Genomic DNA, 18302 nt, shown 5'->3' with positions numbered 1-18302 from the left:
GAGACTTTCAGCAATGTGCTTCAATGGAAAGTATTCCTGCTTACAGCAGAGGCATTGGACTTAGATAACCTTTAAAGCTCCCTTCTACACAAACCAGTCTATGATTGTATGATTTCTAAATGCTATCAGAAAATTACACATAGCAGTTAACTGATGACTCCTCTTACGTACAGTGACAATAATGTAAAGATGGTAATAGTACAAAAGAGGTGGTAATAAATATCCAAAAGATTATCAACAGGAAAAACTCACTCATACAGAAGCCTTCAGTCTGCTGGAAAATACTGAGACAATCTCCACCAAGGAGCAATCTCCAAGAGATGTTGCCTTTGTGGTGGTCAGCCCTTAAATGAGGTCTAGAGGAGGTGGAGTCAAGCTCCATCCCTTCCGGGAGCACAGCTAAATTACTCTCACCTGTGCTCCCACAGCTGATCTGACACTTGCCTCAGCTGATTAATCAGAGGTTCAGGCTGTGATTACCAATTTCCCATACACTTTTATTTCTATCAGGCTTCTCCTGTTACCTGCTAAGCTTATCCCCCGATTCTTCAGTTTTTGTAACTTCAACGTTACCCTAACCTGCAAAACTCTGGTTACAAGCTTATCATCTGAGGATGTGCTATGTTTCTGCTAGTGCTCACGCTAAACATTTTTCTTGCCATATCTGATGTAAGCTATAATTGTTGTAGTTGAAAAACTGCTAAGCTGCAAGTTTCATTGATAAGAGGTGACTAACTAACAGAAATTATGCATGACAAAACCCTCCTTTGCCACATGTTAGAAGGTCATTTGTTTTTATGTGTTAACAATGTAAATAAACATCATTTCAAAATTAACCATATTTTGCACTCAGAATGGCCTTTTATAACTACACTCCAGACCACAGTGGGACCATTGTTCTACAATGATGCCCATTTGCTGGGTAGTCTTTTTTTCATACTCAAGCCTTTAGCAGAGTAGGCAGGGAAGAATAGTGGTTCCTCTATCCATACAAACATAGCAGAAAGACTGAGGTTTTATTTCCAAGCACACATGAATAAGCACAGAAATTGTTAACATAAAAATAAAAAAATATAAATGAAAAAGAAAGGATGAAGTCTCTACAAGACCAGCCTGAAAAAGCTGAAGGTCATTCATAGGGGGATGCTATCAAAACTGAAGCTTCATTTAAGCATAGCCTGTCCCATTTAATTCCCCATAAAAGATGAAGCAGAAATTCATGCAGTGGGACAACTGCTCTCCTGATAACAGGTAAAGTGTAGTATTGGATCAGCCCAGAAAAAAGATAGCTCAAGTGAGCAGATACAGCTTCTGGTTCTAATTTGTGTGTGAGGTTATACATCTGATTCTGATGCATTTGTTAATAGATCACTATGGCTTACAGCATTCACAAAAGCCTTCCACGTGGTCTTTGCAGTTCTGAACAAACTGGACTGGCATGCAGTACTGTTTATGCGTCACACTAGAAAACCACTAAACTTCATGACCTGGTGTGAACTACAGAGAATCTAAAATCTTAGGAGGGACTGAGTTCTGCCAACACATCTAGATCAGAGAAGCTCAGGCCAACTCACCTGAAGCAGGAATTACTGCCAGGAAAGAGAAGGAAACTCCTGGCGAAGGCTGAACAGTACTTGGAGCTGCTGCAACCACAGCTCCTGCCTTGAGCTTTAACGAGCCTTCATTGATGCCATGCCTGACCCCAGTACCCCTTACCAGGACTTATCCTTGGCCCCACTGGCAGGTTCCATTTCCAGCCCAGCCTCATCCCAGCCTAGTCCTCAGGGATGTGCTTGGTGCTGGGACTGCCCAGTGCCCCCAGTACCCTTCTCCTGTCTGTAGGCCCAGCCCTGATGTGAATCCCTGCTGCTCCCAGCACCTGGGAGCCCCTCATCTGTTAGCACAGAACCCATGTTGCAGCTCTGTAGCATGGTGGATACTGGTTAAACCAGTAGGTGTTACCTAGAAGATTTTATTAACAGGAGTGAAGACGCAATAGATACCAGTGACCACAGAGCTGGAGGCTGAACATCTAAATCTGCTTATGCAAAAACACAGTGCTTCTTCTCCTGTCTAAATGCAGAGGTTTTTTTCAGTTCAACATACACATACACAAACCACCACCACCAAAACACCAGAAAGAAACCAACGTCTTTCTCCCTGACACCCTGATTTTAATAAAGAAAAGACACTGGACAACTGCAGATAATTAGATAATCTCTAGGTCTGCTGCTGATCATAGGGATAACCATGCAGTAATTTTTTTCTGCTTTCTATTAATGTGTCTTCCAATCATCTTCAGACATTCTTTAGCATAGGTAAGTTTGTCTCATAATTTGTTTTTCAGATTTCTGGGATTCCCTGCTTCTTAAGACCGCCTCCCCTTACCTTTGTACATAGTGCAGCTGTTTAACTGTGGCAGTAGGTGGCCTAGTGAAATATTACCACATTATTTCTTCAAGGACTTCTTCAGCTTCTAGTGTTATTTAACCCTCTTCAGAATCATGGTGCTTACTTTGGACTGTTTTGCTGGAATTGCTTCTCAGTGTCTGAGTGATTTGATGAGAAGGACAGACCATCAGTGCCCCTTGGCCCCCTTCAACAAGAGAAATGCTTCTCAAATTGCTGGCAGCCTCTGCTAACTCCAGGCACTGCTCCAGGTTTCCTCCAAGGAGCAGCTCTTTGATGACACGTAGTCTGCTTGGAGGAGCCCTGTTGACATCACCAGACATGGCTTCCCCTGTGTGCTGGCAGTAGAAGATTCAATTCAAGGAGACATGAAAGGCGTGGGAGGATGGGGAAAGGAGTGGTCTTCCACAAGTCAAGATCAAATGCCTTGTTTCTTCTCCAGAGTCAGAAAGAGATTTCATTGATGCCAAGCTTGAAATTGAAGCTGTCAGCCCAAACACAGCTGGAACTCCAGATGAACTGCTATTGTTTGTTTAGTGACAACTGTTGGTTGCAATGAGGACCTCCAAAAAACAGTATGGGTCTGAAGAGGAAGGATGTTGCTGCTGCTGTAAAGTACCGAGTATCAGCATCTCTTCACTCTGACTGCAGTGGTTTCTGAGCTTTCAGCACTTTGTATGCAGTGATCATCACCTCATGGTTAGGCCAGTAGACAATTAAGGCTTTCTAATATTCCTACACAGAAGTGATGAAGAGTTACAAACACAAGGTTCTGATTCTCACTGCTGCTATGATGTGTGTCTGCTGAAATATTTATTTCCACTTTATTTGTTCATGCATACTTTACTGTTCATATGTGTGCACAGTATGGGTTTGAAATCAAAACATTTTGGCCAGCGGTATCCATGGGAGACATTTCTGCTTCCTTTCGCTTTCACCTGCTGTGATGCTAGGACTGTAAAGGGCAATTCAGGCGTAATAGCACAGTTTCCTCTCAACATTTTGTCAGTGCCATCATTTGTCATATAGTCAGTATATGCAGTAGTGTTAGCCTAGCAATGTGGATTTGGTAACTGTTTCCTTGTATATCTTTAAACAGCTTTATTCTGTACTTAAACTATGAATTCTTTGTGCTAAACTGTCCCACAGTGGGATTACTGGATTGAAATACTGCCCATCTTTTCAGACAGCGTTATTACTTCCTTGAAGAAAGTATTTAGAAGGAAAGACCTCAGAAACTATAACAACTATCTAAACATGCTGTTTTCCATTTCTTTTTCCTAGACTCTTCCCTATTCAGTACTATTTTAAACATAATTTGAAAGACTGCAGTTCAGAAATAAAATTCGTCTGAGTTCTGTATTTCCAAGCTTCAGCATCAGTACTCATCCTTCAGTAAGCTCTGGTCATCCTTTTTATCCTGAAAAAACTGTTGCTCTTGAAGGGTGTGTTTTTATGACAGCAGTAACTTCACACGCAATCTAGATTAATTGTCTCTTCAGGAAATTAAAAAGAATATATATATCTAATTTGTTTATTCACTCTTGTAGCAAAGGAACTCTGCAAACAGAAGTGTGGACTTCATTAAGAGAGACCCAGTTGACATCTGTAGCCATGTCCTTACCTAATTAATGGGAACACGGAGACTAGAATAACTTCTATTATTGTTTAGAGAGCCCAGTGGTTTTGTTTAGTTCCGTAATAGAGAGGGTGTCAAAACTGTGCATGTTTCCATCATTAACTAAAGTCCATCCTAGTCCAAAATGGCATTTGCAGCATTGAATAACTGGAAAGGACAAAGGAAGAGTTAGACCAGGTGTAATCTACATCTCAGATGCGTAAATCCCATTTCTGCTCCCCCCCCTTCAGTCCTTGCATATATTTACCAGAATATCATCTGTCCCATACATCTGGAAACACAGCATTTCTTACAACCACAGCTGCAAGTGCAACATTGTGATGTACAGACCAAATGGTCGATGCTTTATGAGCAGTATTCCTTTGGAAAATATGATTTAACCATTGTCCTCAGCTCCACATTAACAATATCAAATAATTTCTGTTTCCATCTTTAAGATGGAAGATCTTTAACAGGCCTTGGTATTTCTTAGGTGAGAACATAGATCAGTTGCCTTGTTTTGTTCTGACAGGATGAAGAAAAAAGAAAAATCCTTCCATACAAGAAGTACACAACTGAAAAATGCCACCTCTGGAAGTTCATTTTGAGGATCATTCTAACTTCTGCATTTTATTCACACATCTAATTCTTGAAACTGCCTTGTCAACTGAAGCAGGAATTTGGCTCTCTGCTTTTATCATCTATTTAAGAACAAATATCCTGCAACATAGAAAATAGAGCAGCTGGCTTCTGATGCATGCTGCACTGCAACCCCCCAGGGTAAGTTCAGATACTGATGATCTCTGCAGACCAGACCCTATGGTTCTGCAAGTGTTGATTATAACTAAGCAGAGTATTATCTCCTGCTGCCCACCTCTTTTGTATGGTTTGACAGTCCCTATAAAATTCTGTACAATTTTATTACTGTTGTACTCCCCCTATTCATTCCCCTAGGCCACATCTGGTATGTTACATGTCTCTGTCTGAGAGATTTCTGCTGGCTTTCCAATAGCTTCATCAAAGTAATATTGGCATTAGCTGTTTAAAGAAGTAGAGGCCCCTTTGCAGCACAGATCACCACAATATGTCTCTGTCTGCCACTGAGCTGTAAGCTTAACAGTGATACTTTTGTGTATGACTGTTTTGAATCAACGTGCTTTTGTTAACAAGAATTGTGTGAGTGTTTTTCTTTGTGTGTGGTTTCTTTTCCTCCATTTTGATTTGCATGCAAACACCTGTGAGTATGAGCACTTGCCTTGTATCTATCTATATATGGTCTTGTGTATAGAAAAGTGTATTTGAAATAGGTATATGGTCACAAATACTTTTAAACTTACCCAGGGTGAGAAAAGACAATATCCCTGACTAAGTAATCAAAGAAAGCCTATGTTAATAGACTTTATTGGTAGAGTTCTCCAGGGCTTCATGACTCACAGTTGAGCCACAAATTGAGGCATGTCCCTGTGATTACAACATCTCATCAGAACCATGTAATTTCCCCTTCCTCCCACCTGATACCTCCACACCTGTGAGGCTCCCACCTGCCCCAGGGAAGCTGGCAAGGATGCAGTACATGGAGCAGCTGGCCCAGGGCACGCATGGCCACCAGCCCATTGGTAGCAGCTAAGTGCTGCCAGCTGCTCCAGAGCTGCCTGCTGAGGCAGAAGAGGAGGTAAACAAACAAGCCTTAGAGAGATCAGCTGGCAAATACTTGTGTTGTTTCTTATTAGATGAGTTTTTTTTAAAAATCCCTTTGGCTTAATACATTTCAGGATACTAATATCTAGTCTGAGGAAAATTTGGACACCCTTAAGAGCCCCCTTCAATAGCTGCTATTTGGGGTTGTGGAACACAGCAAATAACTGTACAGATTCCTCTGGTTCACTGTTTTGTTTTCCTCCTTCTCCAGTTTCCTTCCCTGCGTGTGCTGTTCTGTAATGCTAGAAGTCTCTGCCTTACCCCACTCAGCTCAGAGCTGTGGGAGGTAAAAATGGGAAGAATTTCTACCCTCTCTATAGGTAATACCTGGAAGAAATTGAACAACTTTTCACATAATATGGACATCAGAGTGCAGAGCATAAACAAATCAAAGCCCCAGCTGATGAGGAACAAAATTATGGATATAGGAGGAAATTAAAATGCTTTGACATTGTTTCCTATTGAATAAATTACTCTTTCCATAGCTCTGGTTTTATTTTACATTTCTAATGCAAAACACTTGCAAGTATCAGGCTTTTTGCTGAAGGAATGTATATCCTTCAAAATTATGAACATGTGTATGAAAAACTGGTAGTCCTAATAAGGCAAGCTGACTACATTGGTTCATTCCACATGGACACATCTATACAGAGAAATGATTGAGCAATAGAAGAGGAAGAGGTATCCCAGATACTTGCCATTTATTATTTTACTTACTAATCACTTTGCAGTGAAAAGTTTATAGTTTCTTACCAAAAAAATAATATCTTTCTTCTTGAAAAACACCAGTTCTGCATCATATGTTTTTTGACATCACAGCCCAAAGGTTTCCAAGCTGCGTTTCACTGTTAAAACTTGTACAGAATCTTCCAAGAAAGGGCACAAAAAGGTACACTGATTAAAACCTTTCCATTGCCGTCTGGCAGTGTCAGTACAGAAATACTACTTCTCTGAAAGAGTGGTCAGGCAGTGGAATGGGCTGCCCAGGGAGGTGGTGGAGTCATCAACCCTGGAGGCATTCAGGGGACATTTGGACATTCTGTCGAGGGACATGGTTTAGTAAGAACTATTGGTGATGGATAGATGGTTGGACTGGGTGTTCCTGTGGGTCTTTTCCAACTTTGGTCATTCTATGATTCTATGAATTGCAATTGAGAAAATGTGATCTGCTGCACAACACTGGGGACAACTCTAGACTTTAGTCTTCACTTCTTCAGTATCAAAGTTGAGGTACTGAGTATAGTTAAACCCTCTGGATTAGCTCCACAGTCATCTGGCTGGTCCTTTACTTCTGACTGCAAACTCCCAGACCAGACAGTGCAGCTGAATCTTCGGTAATAAAAAATGATTAATTTATCTGGGGTCCATGCTTCACCTCCCAGTATGAGACTTACGAGCAAGGAATGTCTTCAGGATCGGTTTCCACTACTCCTAAATACCATTTTCCTGAATACTGTGATTGGTTTTCTGTAACTTCAATCATTATCAAAGGTTGATCCTGTCCTAATGTTTTTTGGTTGGTTGTTGTTGCTACTTTCAGGTGGGCAACAGCAGAAATTCCAGAAAGAGAACTGGAATGAATGATTACAAGACATTCATTCTGGCTTTCACTATTTTTTTTTATATACATGAAGGGATGTTGGACAAAAAATAACCTAGGAAGCAGCTGACAGTGCTTAGTGCTTTCTACCCTCTCCCTTTGTGTCAACATCATTTAAAAATCAGTTGACAAACGGAGTGTCAAGACTATCTCCTAAAAGTTACTGAATGACTACGTAATCTTGATGTCTAAAAACCCATTTACATGTTTCAAGTTACCTTACTACAGGTGTTGTTGAGATTTTAAGTGTGATTTGTAATGCATGCCTCCAGAATCTAGAGGCTGGTGCATTCTGCAGCACTGAAAGGAGTCCAGATATGCTCAGCAGATGTCTGAAAAGGAATTCACTTCTTTCTCAAAGAAGAGCACTAAACATGTTCATGTCTAGCTCTACAGATATCAGTATGACTGGAAAACAATCAATGGTCATTGACAGGATAAAAAGATTGTAAAATGTCAGATCAAAGTTTTGTCCAACTCACTTGTCAGATTCCAAGAATGGCCATCAGGGTAGGAAAAGCACTAAAAATAAGACCAAAAAAGAATGAAAATTACTTTTTGCAAAATATATAATTATATATGTGGGTGTACATACATGTAACACGATTGACTCTACAAGAGCAGAGCAGAGAGACGTGAAAAAGGTGACCTGAACAGAAGTACAACACTGCAGCTCATGGTAACAAGCAGCAGACATTCTTCTACCTTTGACATATTCCACAATTCCATTACTAAGGTATGCACACAGAGAAAAAGAACAAAGCAAAATATTGTAATTATTGTAAACAGTAACAGATCCAAAATTAGTAGAAGGAAATTTATATTGTATATCACATGTAAGCAACCTCAGGAGCTCACAATAGGTTTTACTGAAGTCAAGAAGTGGGATTAAAAAAAAAACAAACGAGACATTTATATGAATAGTAAGAACATCTGCAGTTACAATACTATAAAATAAGCCATAGAGGCAAGAAGGCAGAAGACACCTCATGTTAACTGCCTGGGGGTAGGAACACTGTTTTCCCTCTAGGCATATGGATGTATAATTTTTAATGATAAGAATTTTACACCGTCCTCTGGCACATTTGGAACTGGCAGCTTTCAAGAAGCAGGATAATGGATTTGATGAACCTTTGGCTTAATCAGTCCCAGGTTACTTTTGCTTCAAAGTCCCCTTCCTGATCTGCAAGGGTGGTCTTCTCCACATTGGGAACAAGACTGTGCCAAGTTATTACATATTATTTTTAAATCACTTTAGAGAACAGATGTTCCCATATGAGTATTAGAGCTCTTCCTCTATGGGGGTTTGCAGCACAAGCAGAACCCTGAATCTCATCCAGACAACATTCACTTCTGTAGGAAAACATCCATATCCCAGGCTGAGGATTTGGCCCGTTGATTCTGATAGTGTACTCAGCTTCTGACTCCACAGCACAGCTAGCAAGTAGTAGACACAGGTGTAAGCATTCATGATGCTAATATTTCAGCTGCCTAATATGAGAAATAACAGGTACAGAGGTTAGATGCACTTTTTTCTTTCCTTTCTGGAAGAAGTCAATGTAAACATGTTTTTATTATGACTGACAAATTCTAAGTGAATTTATTTTTCAGAACTCAGAGTTTTATCCAAAGTTAATCTGAAAAACTCTTGTTTAAAAATTGGACAAGAGTTTCTCTCAGTGGTTTCAGGGTTTCAGTGTTTCCTGTTCTTTTGGCTGACCCAGAAACACTATCAGAAGGATCTTAGAAGGGGAGCAAATTTCATCACTGACTTTTATTAGATGGGAGCCTGATGCTCAGGGAAAGGGAAAGGACCTGCATAGTGTCATACAAGTCAGTAGCAGAATTGGGGCCTGGGCTCCTATTTGAAAATTTGTATGTAGATCTATGTAGAGAATTCAGAGGTGTTACTGCTTTTTTTGGTCCTCTGCTTGCTTCTTTTTCTCAGAGACACTGTTAGTAGTGCAGTGTTGCTATGGTTTCCCAAAATTAATGACAACCGTGCTCTCACAGATACCTGTAAGAGACTCTGGAGAACACAGGTAACAAAGATCTTGATCACTGTATTACCTTAATAATGCCAATCATTTTCATCTTTGCAATTTAAGTAGAAAAGAGCCACCCTCAAGAGGCCTGGATATTTGTATTAGTTTGAAGGATTCATCAAAAGATGGTACTGGAAAGTATATGGCTTTCTTGTGTAACGGTCTGAGTACTCCAGCTCTGGCACACTGGAACCGCAAGCTAGGGAAAGCAAACAGTTACACAGTATTGGTTGGGCTGAGAAATTAATAAGAGGCTATTATTTGTAAGTGGAGATGACTACAGCTTGCACCTCAAAGCTGGCATTTCGGCATGCTGGAGATTCTGACTTTTCCTAATCCAATTCAAAGTCCCCCCCCACAAGAGAGGTTCATCATGATGGTGAAGATCTCTCACACTAATAATTTCTCATATCTTACTCTATGTTACCACTAAGCACCCATTCCTGAAAGTCTCCAGCAGGAAGGCAATCCTCACTCACACAAACATATCCCAGTGACTAAAATGGGACTCGCAGCAGAAGCATTTGTAGACAAGGATCATGTTTGCGTTCAAGTGCATCAATCAAGATCCAGTAAAGAAAATGTGTATACAAATTCAGAAGAAAAAGGAAAAAAAAAAAAGTAGGACCAAAATTTCTCACTCACAATAAGTAAAACTTAGGATAGTTTGTCAGATAAGGTACTATGTGGAACTATGTCTCTTGTCAATGAGAGTAGGAAACCTGTTGTTTACAATCCGAGAAGACAACTGTCAAGCTGTAGCCAAGCAACAGATTTATTGGTCAGTTTATATTGCTGGTTTATAGCAAGGTAAGAGGTTATCTAACAGAGGGCCAAGGGGAATGGAATATTCCTTTAAAGAAACATTTAAACTACAAAAAAGGTAAAGAGATTATTTTTTTTATAAAACCTTTTTACAGTTTATTTCCTATCATTGATTTCTTAAAATATATATATATAAATGAGGATCTGACTAAATGAATCAGGACGTTAAATGATAAATTTCCGTCCATGTAAACAAATAAATAATTATTTACAGTCTTTGGTAAAACAAAATGAAATTTCATTAATCTCTCTCTCTCACACACACACTTGCAAGGAAAAAAAATGAAAAAGAAATAAAAGAAAAACATCATAAATAATTTACATAGAATAGGAAACTTATGATACAGTCCAAATATTAACATCTTCATCCCTATACTGATGTCTCTCTTCAACAAAACAAAAAACCTTACACAGCCATTACAATCATTACATTTAATGAAGGCACCCTCCCTTCTGCTTGGGACTCGGGGATACAATTTGAAACACCAAAAATAAGAAACCGAAACACACTTCAAAACCTCATGAAGAGGATTTAGACAAAACAAAAACAAAACCAGACAAAGTAGATTTGATAATATGACCACTATAAAATGTGCAACAAAGCCAGCAACTGTGAATTTTTTCTAATGAATATAGCAATAGAACCTATTTCAAGGGAGAAAATGTTGATTCAATATTTTGCTCATTGCACCCAATAAGAAGGCAGAGATAACATCTTATTCCACTAGTAAATTCATCAATGAATAAAATTACACCAGCAAATGTTCTTTTCGTGAACAAAGCTCATACAACGTAAAACAAAATGTTTAACATGGTTACACTATTGTATATCTGAATAACTGTTGCATCCATTTAGAATAAACACTGGTAGCCCTTCAGCATTATTTTAAGATGTTCTATATACAGCAGATAGGTAACAATGCAAGATAATAAACTTAGGGTAACAGGATATATATTAAGGTTCCATTTATAAATTCTTCATTATTATTCATTTAACTTTAAAGAATACTTGAATATAACCCTCAAAAGGGTGCTTTGGTGTATATCATGCTTTGACCATATCTACATATTGTGATACACTTTTAAAAACAGCTTTAGATCATCATTACTCATAAATGTATTACTGATACATCATGTGACATGCTTTAAAATAAATTATCAGAGAATGTAGCTCACTGTGTTAATCATAATAAATATTAACAAAGTATGTATAAGTGGAACCTTAATCTCTCATACTACCAAATTAAGTAACAATTGTGTTGCCACCTTTTCAAAATCCCAGATCTGGACACTAGACATCAAAGTGCTTTTTGCTAAAGTGGTGGGAAAGTAGTTTGGGCTCATTTCACTCCACATGGCCATGCCATTATTATTATTACTATTATTTTTATTATTATTATATTTTTATTATGAAAGAACGCAAGACATAATGTAAATGAAAAAGCTGGAAATCATTTCGTGAAAGTCAGGCAATGGTGACAGCTTTGGAATCTTAAATGAATCACTCCTTTCCTTCACATGGAGTTTACAGTTCAATTCTCTTCACCCTAAGTAAATTCTGATACTGGACAATGCTTTAGGTTGCAAATCTGACATTTCTAACAACTGTAATTTTAATGAGTGTTATTAAGAGCATTCTTGTCACCTAAAGGACATCTCAAATCAAGAAGTCTTCATAATTCACCTTCACTTTATACTCCAAAAGCTTCTTCATTTTAATACAGACACCATTGGTGTGGTCATCTATTACTTTACTACCCAGAGGTTCTATTAGTGAAGTTCAGCCCCAATCAAAGAAAGCCGTCAAGCATACAACCATAAAGTTATTCAAACACTGCTTTTCCTCATTTAAAGACGATGACTGATAATCATCATCTCCCCCTTTTTCTTCCCCAATATATATATATATAAATACACATTTTCATATCTTATTCTTTTAGATAATACAAACAAACATGTTCTGCTAAGTTGTCATTCTATAAAAGTGTTCTGAAGTATCAATCTGCTTTTGCTTCTGTGGTGGGTCAGATGCTCACATTTAGGTTTCAATAGTCCTGGCTGTGAGAAGGCACTTGGGTGGAGGGATGGCTGAGGCATTCCTGGCAGCAGGGAGCATTCCTGGTCACTGGAACATGTGGACAGAGGACAGGGAAGGAGGTACACAAAAAAAAAAAAAGGAAGTACCAGGATGTACTGAGGTGTTCAGGTTGCATAGCATTTACAGTACTGTGCTGGTAATGCAGCAACCATTGCTCAAGCATCTGAAAGAAACAGGAAAAAAGAAAGGTATTAATTATTGTTATATTATTGGTTTAGAATTCAACCAGAAAGGAGGAAAGATCCGTCACGGTACAGTATAAGGATGCAGCACAACGTTTCCCATTTTGCATTATCCTACGAACTTGGAAAGAGGGGTGATCCAGAAGCAGCACTCTGCCCGCAGGACACACTAAAATAGCCTACAAAGAAGTGGATATGCAAAGAAAATTTGAAGTACATATCTCACTCAGAGATTTATCTGTTTTTTCCCACGTGGGCAATATTAAACATCTGGGTTTTATTATTCAAATTGAGATTACTACAGAGGCAAAGGGCATCCATGGTATTTCAACAAACTGAGGTTCACTACATGCTTTAAGATTACAGACTGTTTTCAGTTAAAGGAGGATATTCTTCATTTCCATATTTCATGCTTGCTCCATAGGATATCAAAGACATCAGCATTTTCCAGACATTTTCTGTAACTAACCTCTGCATTCATATTTGAGGTCAGAGAAATAGACCATTTCTTGAGAGAAAACAAAAAGACCTAATCGTCCACCAGCAAAGGTTGTATCATAAATTGGTCCAGAATCCACCATGACTTGCTTCCCTTCATACACTAGAACTCTGTAAAAATAAATAAATTAATAAATTAAACTAAGAAAATGATGGAATGTTCATTGCTAAGGGTCAGTAATAGCTTCCAAGAATTAAATCAGAATTCATTTTAGCTAGTCACCAGATAACAGCTTCACTGTAAGGATCACTTCTCATCTCTATCTCATGACCACATGGCTGGCAGCCAGAATACATTAATGAAAGTAGTGGAGCTGTTCTGCAAGTAATTTTATGCATACCGTCTGCAAGAGATTTCCCAGTTCATTTAGAACAGTTCATATCAGGAGATACGATTATGTCATGTATTCATTGATAAGCCTCTATCCCTGTGAACTCAGAGGTTAAAACAAAGTTGTCTTTACAGCTATGCGAATGACTGATTTATTTATCTCTAAGTGCAAGGGCCAAATTCACAAGTTGGAAGAACCATCCCTTTAGAGTCAAAGAAACATTAACTGGAGCCATGATTAATTTTGATTTCAGACACATTACGCTCTTAATGAAACCTAGAAAGATTTGGACAGAAACTGTTGAATTCATAAACTGGAAAAGGAGGACTTATTTTCTTTTTCTTGAGCATCTCAGGCACCTACTCAGGAGCTAAAAGAACTCTTAATTTTCCTTTTCTACCAGATAGGTTGTAGCTCTTCTAGCTTAGATTCTCTGCTTCTCACCTCGAGATAGTCAAGGTTCTTAGGTTTTCAATATCTTAAAATAGCCAAATGTAATCAGTAGACTACAGGCTCACTTCACAGCGGAGTACAGACAGAGGCAACAGCAACATGAATGAAAAAAATTAAGTTTAATTTTTTTTGCCTGTATCAGTAAATACTCTGCCGCATAAAGACTTAGATGAAGAAACATTTTTTCCTGAAAACTGGATAAAACAGACTAACCAAATCTGTCTACATTTCAATATCCCTACCCATATTAAACACAAAGTAACAAGACCAAGAGATCTGACTACCTCATTGAATAACTTATTTTATGGTTACAGTACTTAGTTCAAGATAAAATTGACATAGACAGCCAACGTTCTTTCCTTGAATGTTCATAGTATCAAATATTAGTAAACTAATAAGCCACAGCTCCTTGTTATGTGCATTGCAGATGTGCTTATGGCCTCTTCTGCACTACTGGAGACAGGACGCTGAAAAAGACAGTTGGCCTACTTCCCTGTGGCAATTCTGATGTTTCTAATTAATTTCATTCTTTCAAATTCCAGAAGCTAGAAAGGAATCTCATGTTCTAATCTCACTTTGAGTTTTCCATAGGAATTTTCCATTCCTTTACAAGAGAGCCATTGAGAGAGATTTTTATTTTATTTTTTTAAATTTAAGAATATTTGGCTGATGTAAGTACCCACTAATTGAACACATCTGAAAGGGAAAGTAAATTATTCTAATGATAACAAAATGGTCCCCTAAATAACGAAAAGAGCTGTCATGTAAGCATCATCATTATCAGAACTAGCACAAAACCTGAAGTAGCTGTTACATCAGAGACTGAAGTAATGCTATTAAAAAGAGGTACAGAAATATTTCTTACTTTATTAGCCCAGTTTTAGGCCTGTGAATCAAATGCCACCTGTATGCAGTATAATCCTTCCAACCAATGTTCTTAGGATCATGCCATAAAGTGCGCACCTACAGCAGGAACACAAATGCTGTATTAAAAACACTGTGCTTCAGCAAATATGCACCCACTACAGTGACTATACACAGCCATAGATTTTGGTTTCATGCTCTGCAACAAATAACCAGTGTTTAATAACTGATGGTATGATCAGCATACTTCAATTTATTCCTCTTTATCAAATGTAATGAAAATTCACCTCTTTAATGTAACTCATTTATGTTTGGGTGGTTTTTTTTTGTTTTTTTTTTTGGTTTGTTGTTGTTGTTGTTGTTTGTTTGCTTGCTTGGTTTTTGTTTGTTTGGGTTTTTTGTTTTGTTTTATTTTTTGTTCTCACTGCTGGTCACTGAAGTATAAACCCAGCGTAATTTAAACAAGCTGGAATGTTGAAGGATCAAGTGCCAATACCAAGGTCACAAGGATTTGTGGAGAACTGAGATCTTTTACTCGTTTTACTCATTTTAGGATCAAACCACGCCCTCCCCTTTATACGTGTAATTTTTTCCATTCATAATTTTTATATGTGCAATGTTCTCTTTGAAAGAAGGCAACTACTATTACATGTGAAATGAAAAAAAACCACAGCTGTTTGGTTTTTTTTTTGGGGGGGGGGGGGGGCTGGCTGTTGTTTGTTTTTTGCAATAATTGAGGTGTTAAATTATTTATCATGCACCACAGCACTGAAGTTTTAAATCTCTCACCTGTCCGGGGGTGTTTCCTGTATGCCATAGAGCATTTCTCAAGTGTTCACCAGTACCAGTTGTTGAATTCACTACCTTGAGTGACACACCAGAATAGCCATAAGCTCTGGTGGGTTTGTCCTCCCAGTAGGTCTGAGTGACCTGCTTCCACATTAGAACATAAAACCGACTGCTGGACTGGTAGCCAAAAACAAAGCCAGCGTAGTCATCATCACGGTCTGTGTTAACATAGAATGTGCCGCTGAAATCAACAGAGCTGAACTCATCATAACCTGGGAGAAGACAAGACAAGAACCACTGAGTTACAGCACTGGGTCTGGTCACCAACACTCAGAAGTCCTAGCTTTGATTCTGACTTTTGCTTCTTCTGTTTCCAGTCTCTAAGAAAAGAGGTAATTACACTTGCTTATCTACTCTATAAAGGCTTCTAGAGAGAAACAAGTAATTTACAAGGACTGTTGAAGGCAGCAGGCACTACACTTACGTCAAGTTCTTCCACTGGATATTTTACCGGTGTTACAGTCAGCAGTAAGCTGAATGGTGAACAAAAGCAAACCTATTTTTAATTAGGATGTATAAACCTGAAGTTTTACTCCCAACCTTGGAGCACTAAAATATATGATCATTATTTTATTTTTTTTTTTTTTTCTTGATCAGAAGAACACTGGTTTCCTCACCAAAGATGCTGGCTTACAATATGATACTCACCTACAGCTATTCCAGGATCAGAGTTGGCAGTCTGCACCAGTTCTTTGCCTTGGTGGCGAATAACCCAGTTAGGATCAATCTGAGCTGTCCCCTTGGGGTCCAGAGGGACCATCTGGAACTTTCTGAAATCAGTTTCACTGATGGCATTGTTTTCAGGACATACATCAAAAATATCTGGAACATTGTCATCGTCAAAGTCATCTTTGCAAATATCACCTCTGCCATCACCTGTAAAAGCAATAAGGAAACATAATTATTAGCAATTTAACCACACTATCTAACTTCTCTGGTACTAAAGGAAGAAATTTATGATGCGTGAATGCATCATTTTCTTGTTCCTCAAAGAATGCTCCACATAGAGCTTAATTCTCTAGAAGTTCATTTGAAATGAACATTTGATATGTTGCTGGTAATGACTGGAATAAGTCAAACTGAATCCAGGCCAAAATTCCTCCTAATAAACACACTCAATCAGTGGTTTGTGACAGTGATTAGTCTGGATGCTAATCTATATACACTGCTTCAGAATCAGCACTGGGGAACTTGGAAGTTTCTTATGCTGATATAATTCACTAATACTTGTATTACATTTTCAGTCTGATTTGTCCCAGATCATGCCCCATCCCTGGAGACATTCAAGGATAGGTAGGATGGGGGCCAGGGCAGCCTGTTCTGGTGGATAGCGTCCTTGCCCACAGCAGAGAGTTGGAACTGCATAGGCTTTAAGATTCCTTCCAACCCAAGCCATTCTGATTTCATGATCTGAATGTAAGATCACATTTTAATACTGTTTGAATTCATTTATGCTGCACATGCTAAAACATTTGTCCTACTGCAAATTCCTAAATCCCCACATAGTATTGAAGGCTTTTTAAGACTTTTTAAATCCATCTCAAGACTTGCTCAGCAACAATCCACCCAGTATATTTACAGAAAGACATGCTTAGTTACTCTTTCACTTCTGATTACAATAATCTGTTTTAGATAAAAATATAGCACTTTAGGAAAATGCAAGAAAACAAGGAATTACTATGTACAGAAGAACTAGCCTTGGAGAAATAGAAATATTTGAGTTGTCATATGAAATACAAGAAGCTTTTTAGACAATCTTAAAATGCATCCAATTAAGTCAGCTACAGTCGAGCTGCTGCACAACACTTACTATGCTCAATGCTAAAATAAATACCTTCTTAATTTTACACATAACATTGGTAGAAAAAGACATTTTGCAAGGAATAGCAAGTGATGAAGGAAGGTATAAAAAAATTCTCACGATGAAGCCACTGTCAACAAGTCGCAAACAATAGTACTTAAAACAATCACTTAAAGAATGACTTACCTAGGAAAGTATAAAAACAAAAATACCGACTCCTACAGCAGAAACAACTGGATATTACACTGGATACTATTCTAAACTGGAACTGCCAGCTAATTTGTTTCTATCTTCACAAATCTGTGCATCTGCTTTTTCAAATGTATTTGTAACTTCTTTAAGAAAATAGGAATGAATACAATGGAAAATAGCAATGATCCATCCAATTCATTGTGGAGATACTAATAGATGCTACACAGTCAAATGAGAAGCTGCATTATTATGCCTAACCAACACAGCATTTTTCAAGTACAAAGCTTTCAGGAAAAAAAAAAAAAAAAAAAAAAAAGGAACAAGATTCAGGCTACAGCCAAAAAGAGTAGTTACTAAAAGCTAAAGAGTTTAATAATTCAAAGACTTTCAGTAGTTCAGCTACATTGTAAAACAGTCCCGTTTTTCACTCTGGCAATTGGCCCTGGAGAACACAGAATCCTGACCAGCTGAGTGTTCCTGCACCTGTTTATCTTAGCACTTAAAGAGAAAAAAAAAAGTGAATTTCCAATTGTATTCCCCTTGCCAGTATCAAAGAGGTAATTCTTTAGTCATTGGATAATTTAATTATTCACTGAATGTCCTGCTGACAGCCATTTGGTACTGAGCTGCTGATGACAACATTCACTATGTCAAGACAAGTTAGAAAGCACTTGTTTACCCAGCCACATCCAACAGTTCTCTCAGAGGCCTCATCTTTAAATGCTATAGTTCATATCATCAAGAGCATGGGAGTATATTTTGGCTTTATTTATCATTTTTCCAATATTTCTCTTGGGATTGCCACTGATGACAGTGATGAGCTGGCTAAATTGTTTAA

At 38.2% G+C, this 18302-nt stretch overlaps 1 protein-coding gene across 1 annotated transcript in view; it reads right to left on the bottom strand.

Moving 5' to 3' along the window:
* Positions 1 to 10124: 10124 nt before the first annotated feature.
* The window catches only part of THBS2 (thrombospondin 2), a 30829-nt gene continuing 22651 nt past the window's right edge, over positions 10125 to 18302 (bottom strand). The window contains exons 18-22 of the mRNA XM_015858016.2: positions 16120 to 16347; positions 15412 to 15683; positions 14624 to 14721; positions 12945 to 13084; positions 10125 to 12456 (exon numbers count right to left, since the gene is read on the bottom strand). Of these exons, the coding sequence (XP_015713502.1) occupies positions 12449 to 12456; positions 12945 to 13084; positions 14624 to 14721; positions 15412 to 15683; positions 16120 to 16347 (746 nt within the window). The 3' untranslated portion in view covers positions 10125 to 12448. The remainder of the gene's footprint in view (positions 12457 to 12944; positions 13085 to 14623; positions 14722 to 15411; positions 15684 to 16119; positions 16348 to 18302) is intronic.

This window comes from Coturnix japonica, chromosome 3, assembly GCF_001577835.2.
Source record: "Coturnix japonica isolate 7356 chromosome 3, Coturnix japonica 2.1, whole genome shotgun sequence".
Taxonomy (NCBI): domain Eukaryota; kingdom Metazoa; phylum Chordata; class Aves; order Galliformes; family Phasianidae; genus Coturnix; species Coturnix japonica.
The sequence above is the reverse complement of the archived record's forward strand: the minus strand, read 5'-3'. Positions and strand labels throughout refer to the sequence as shown.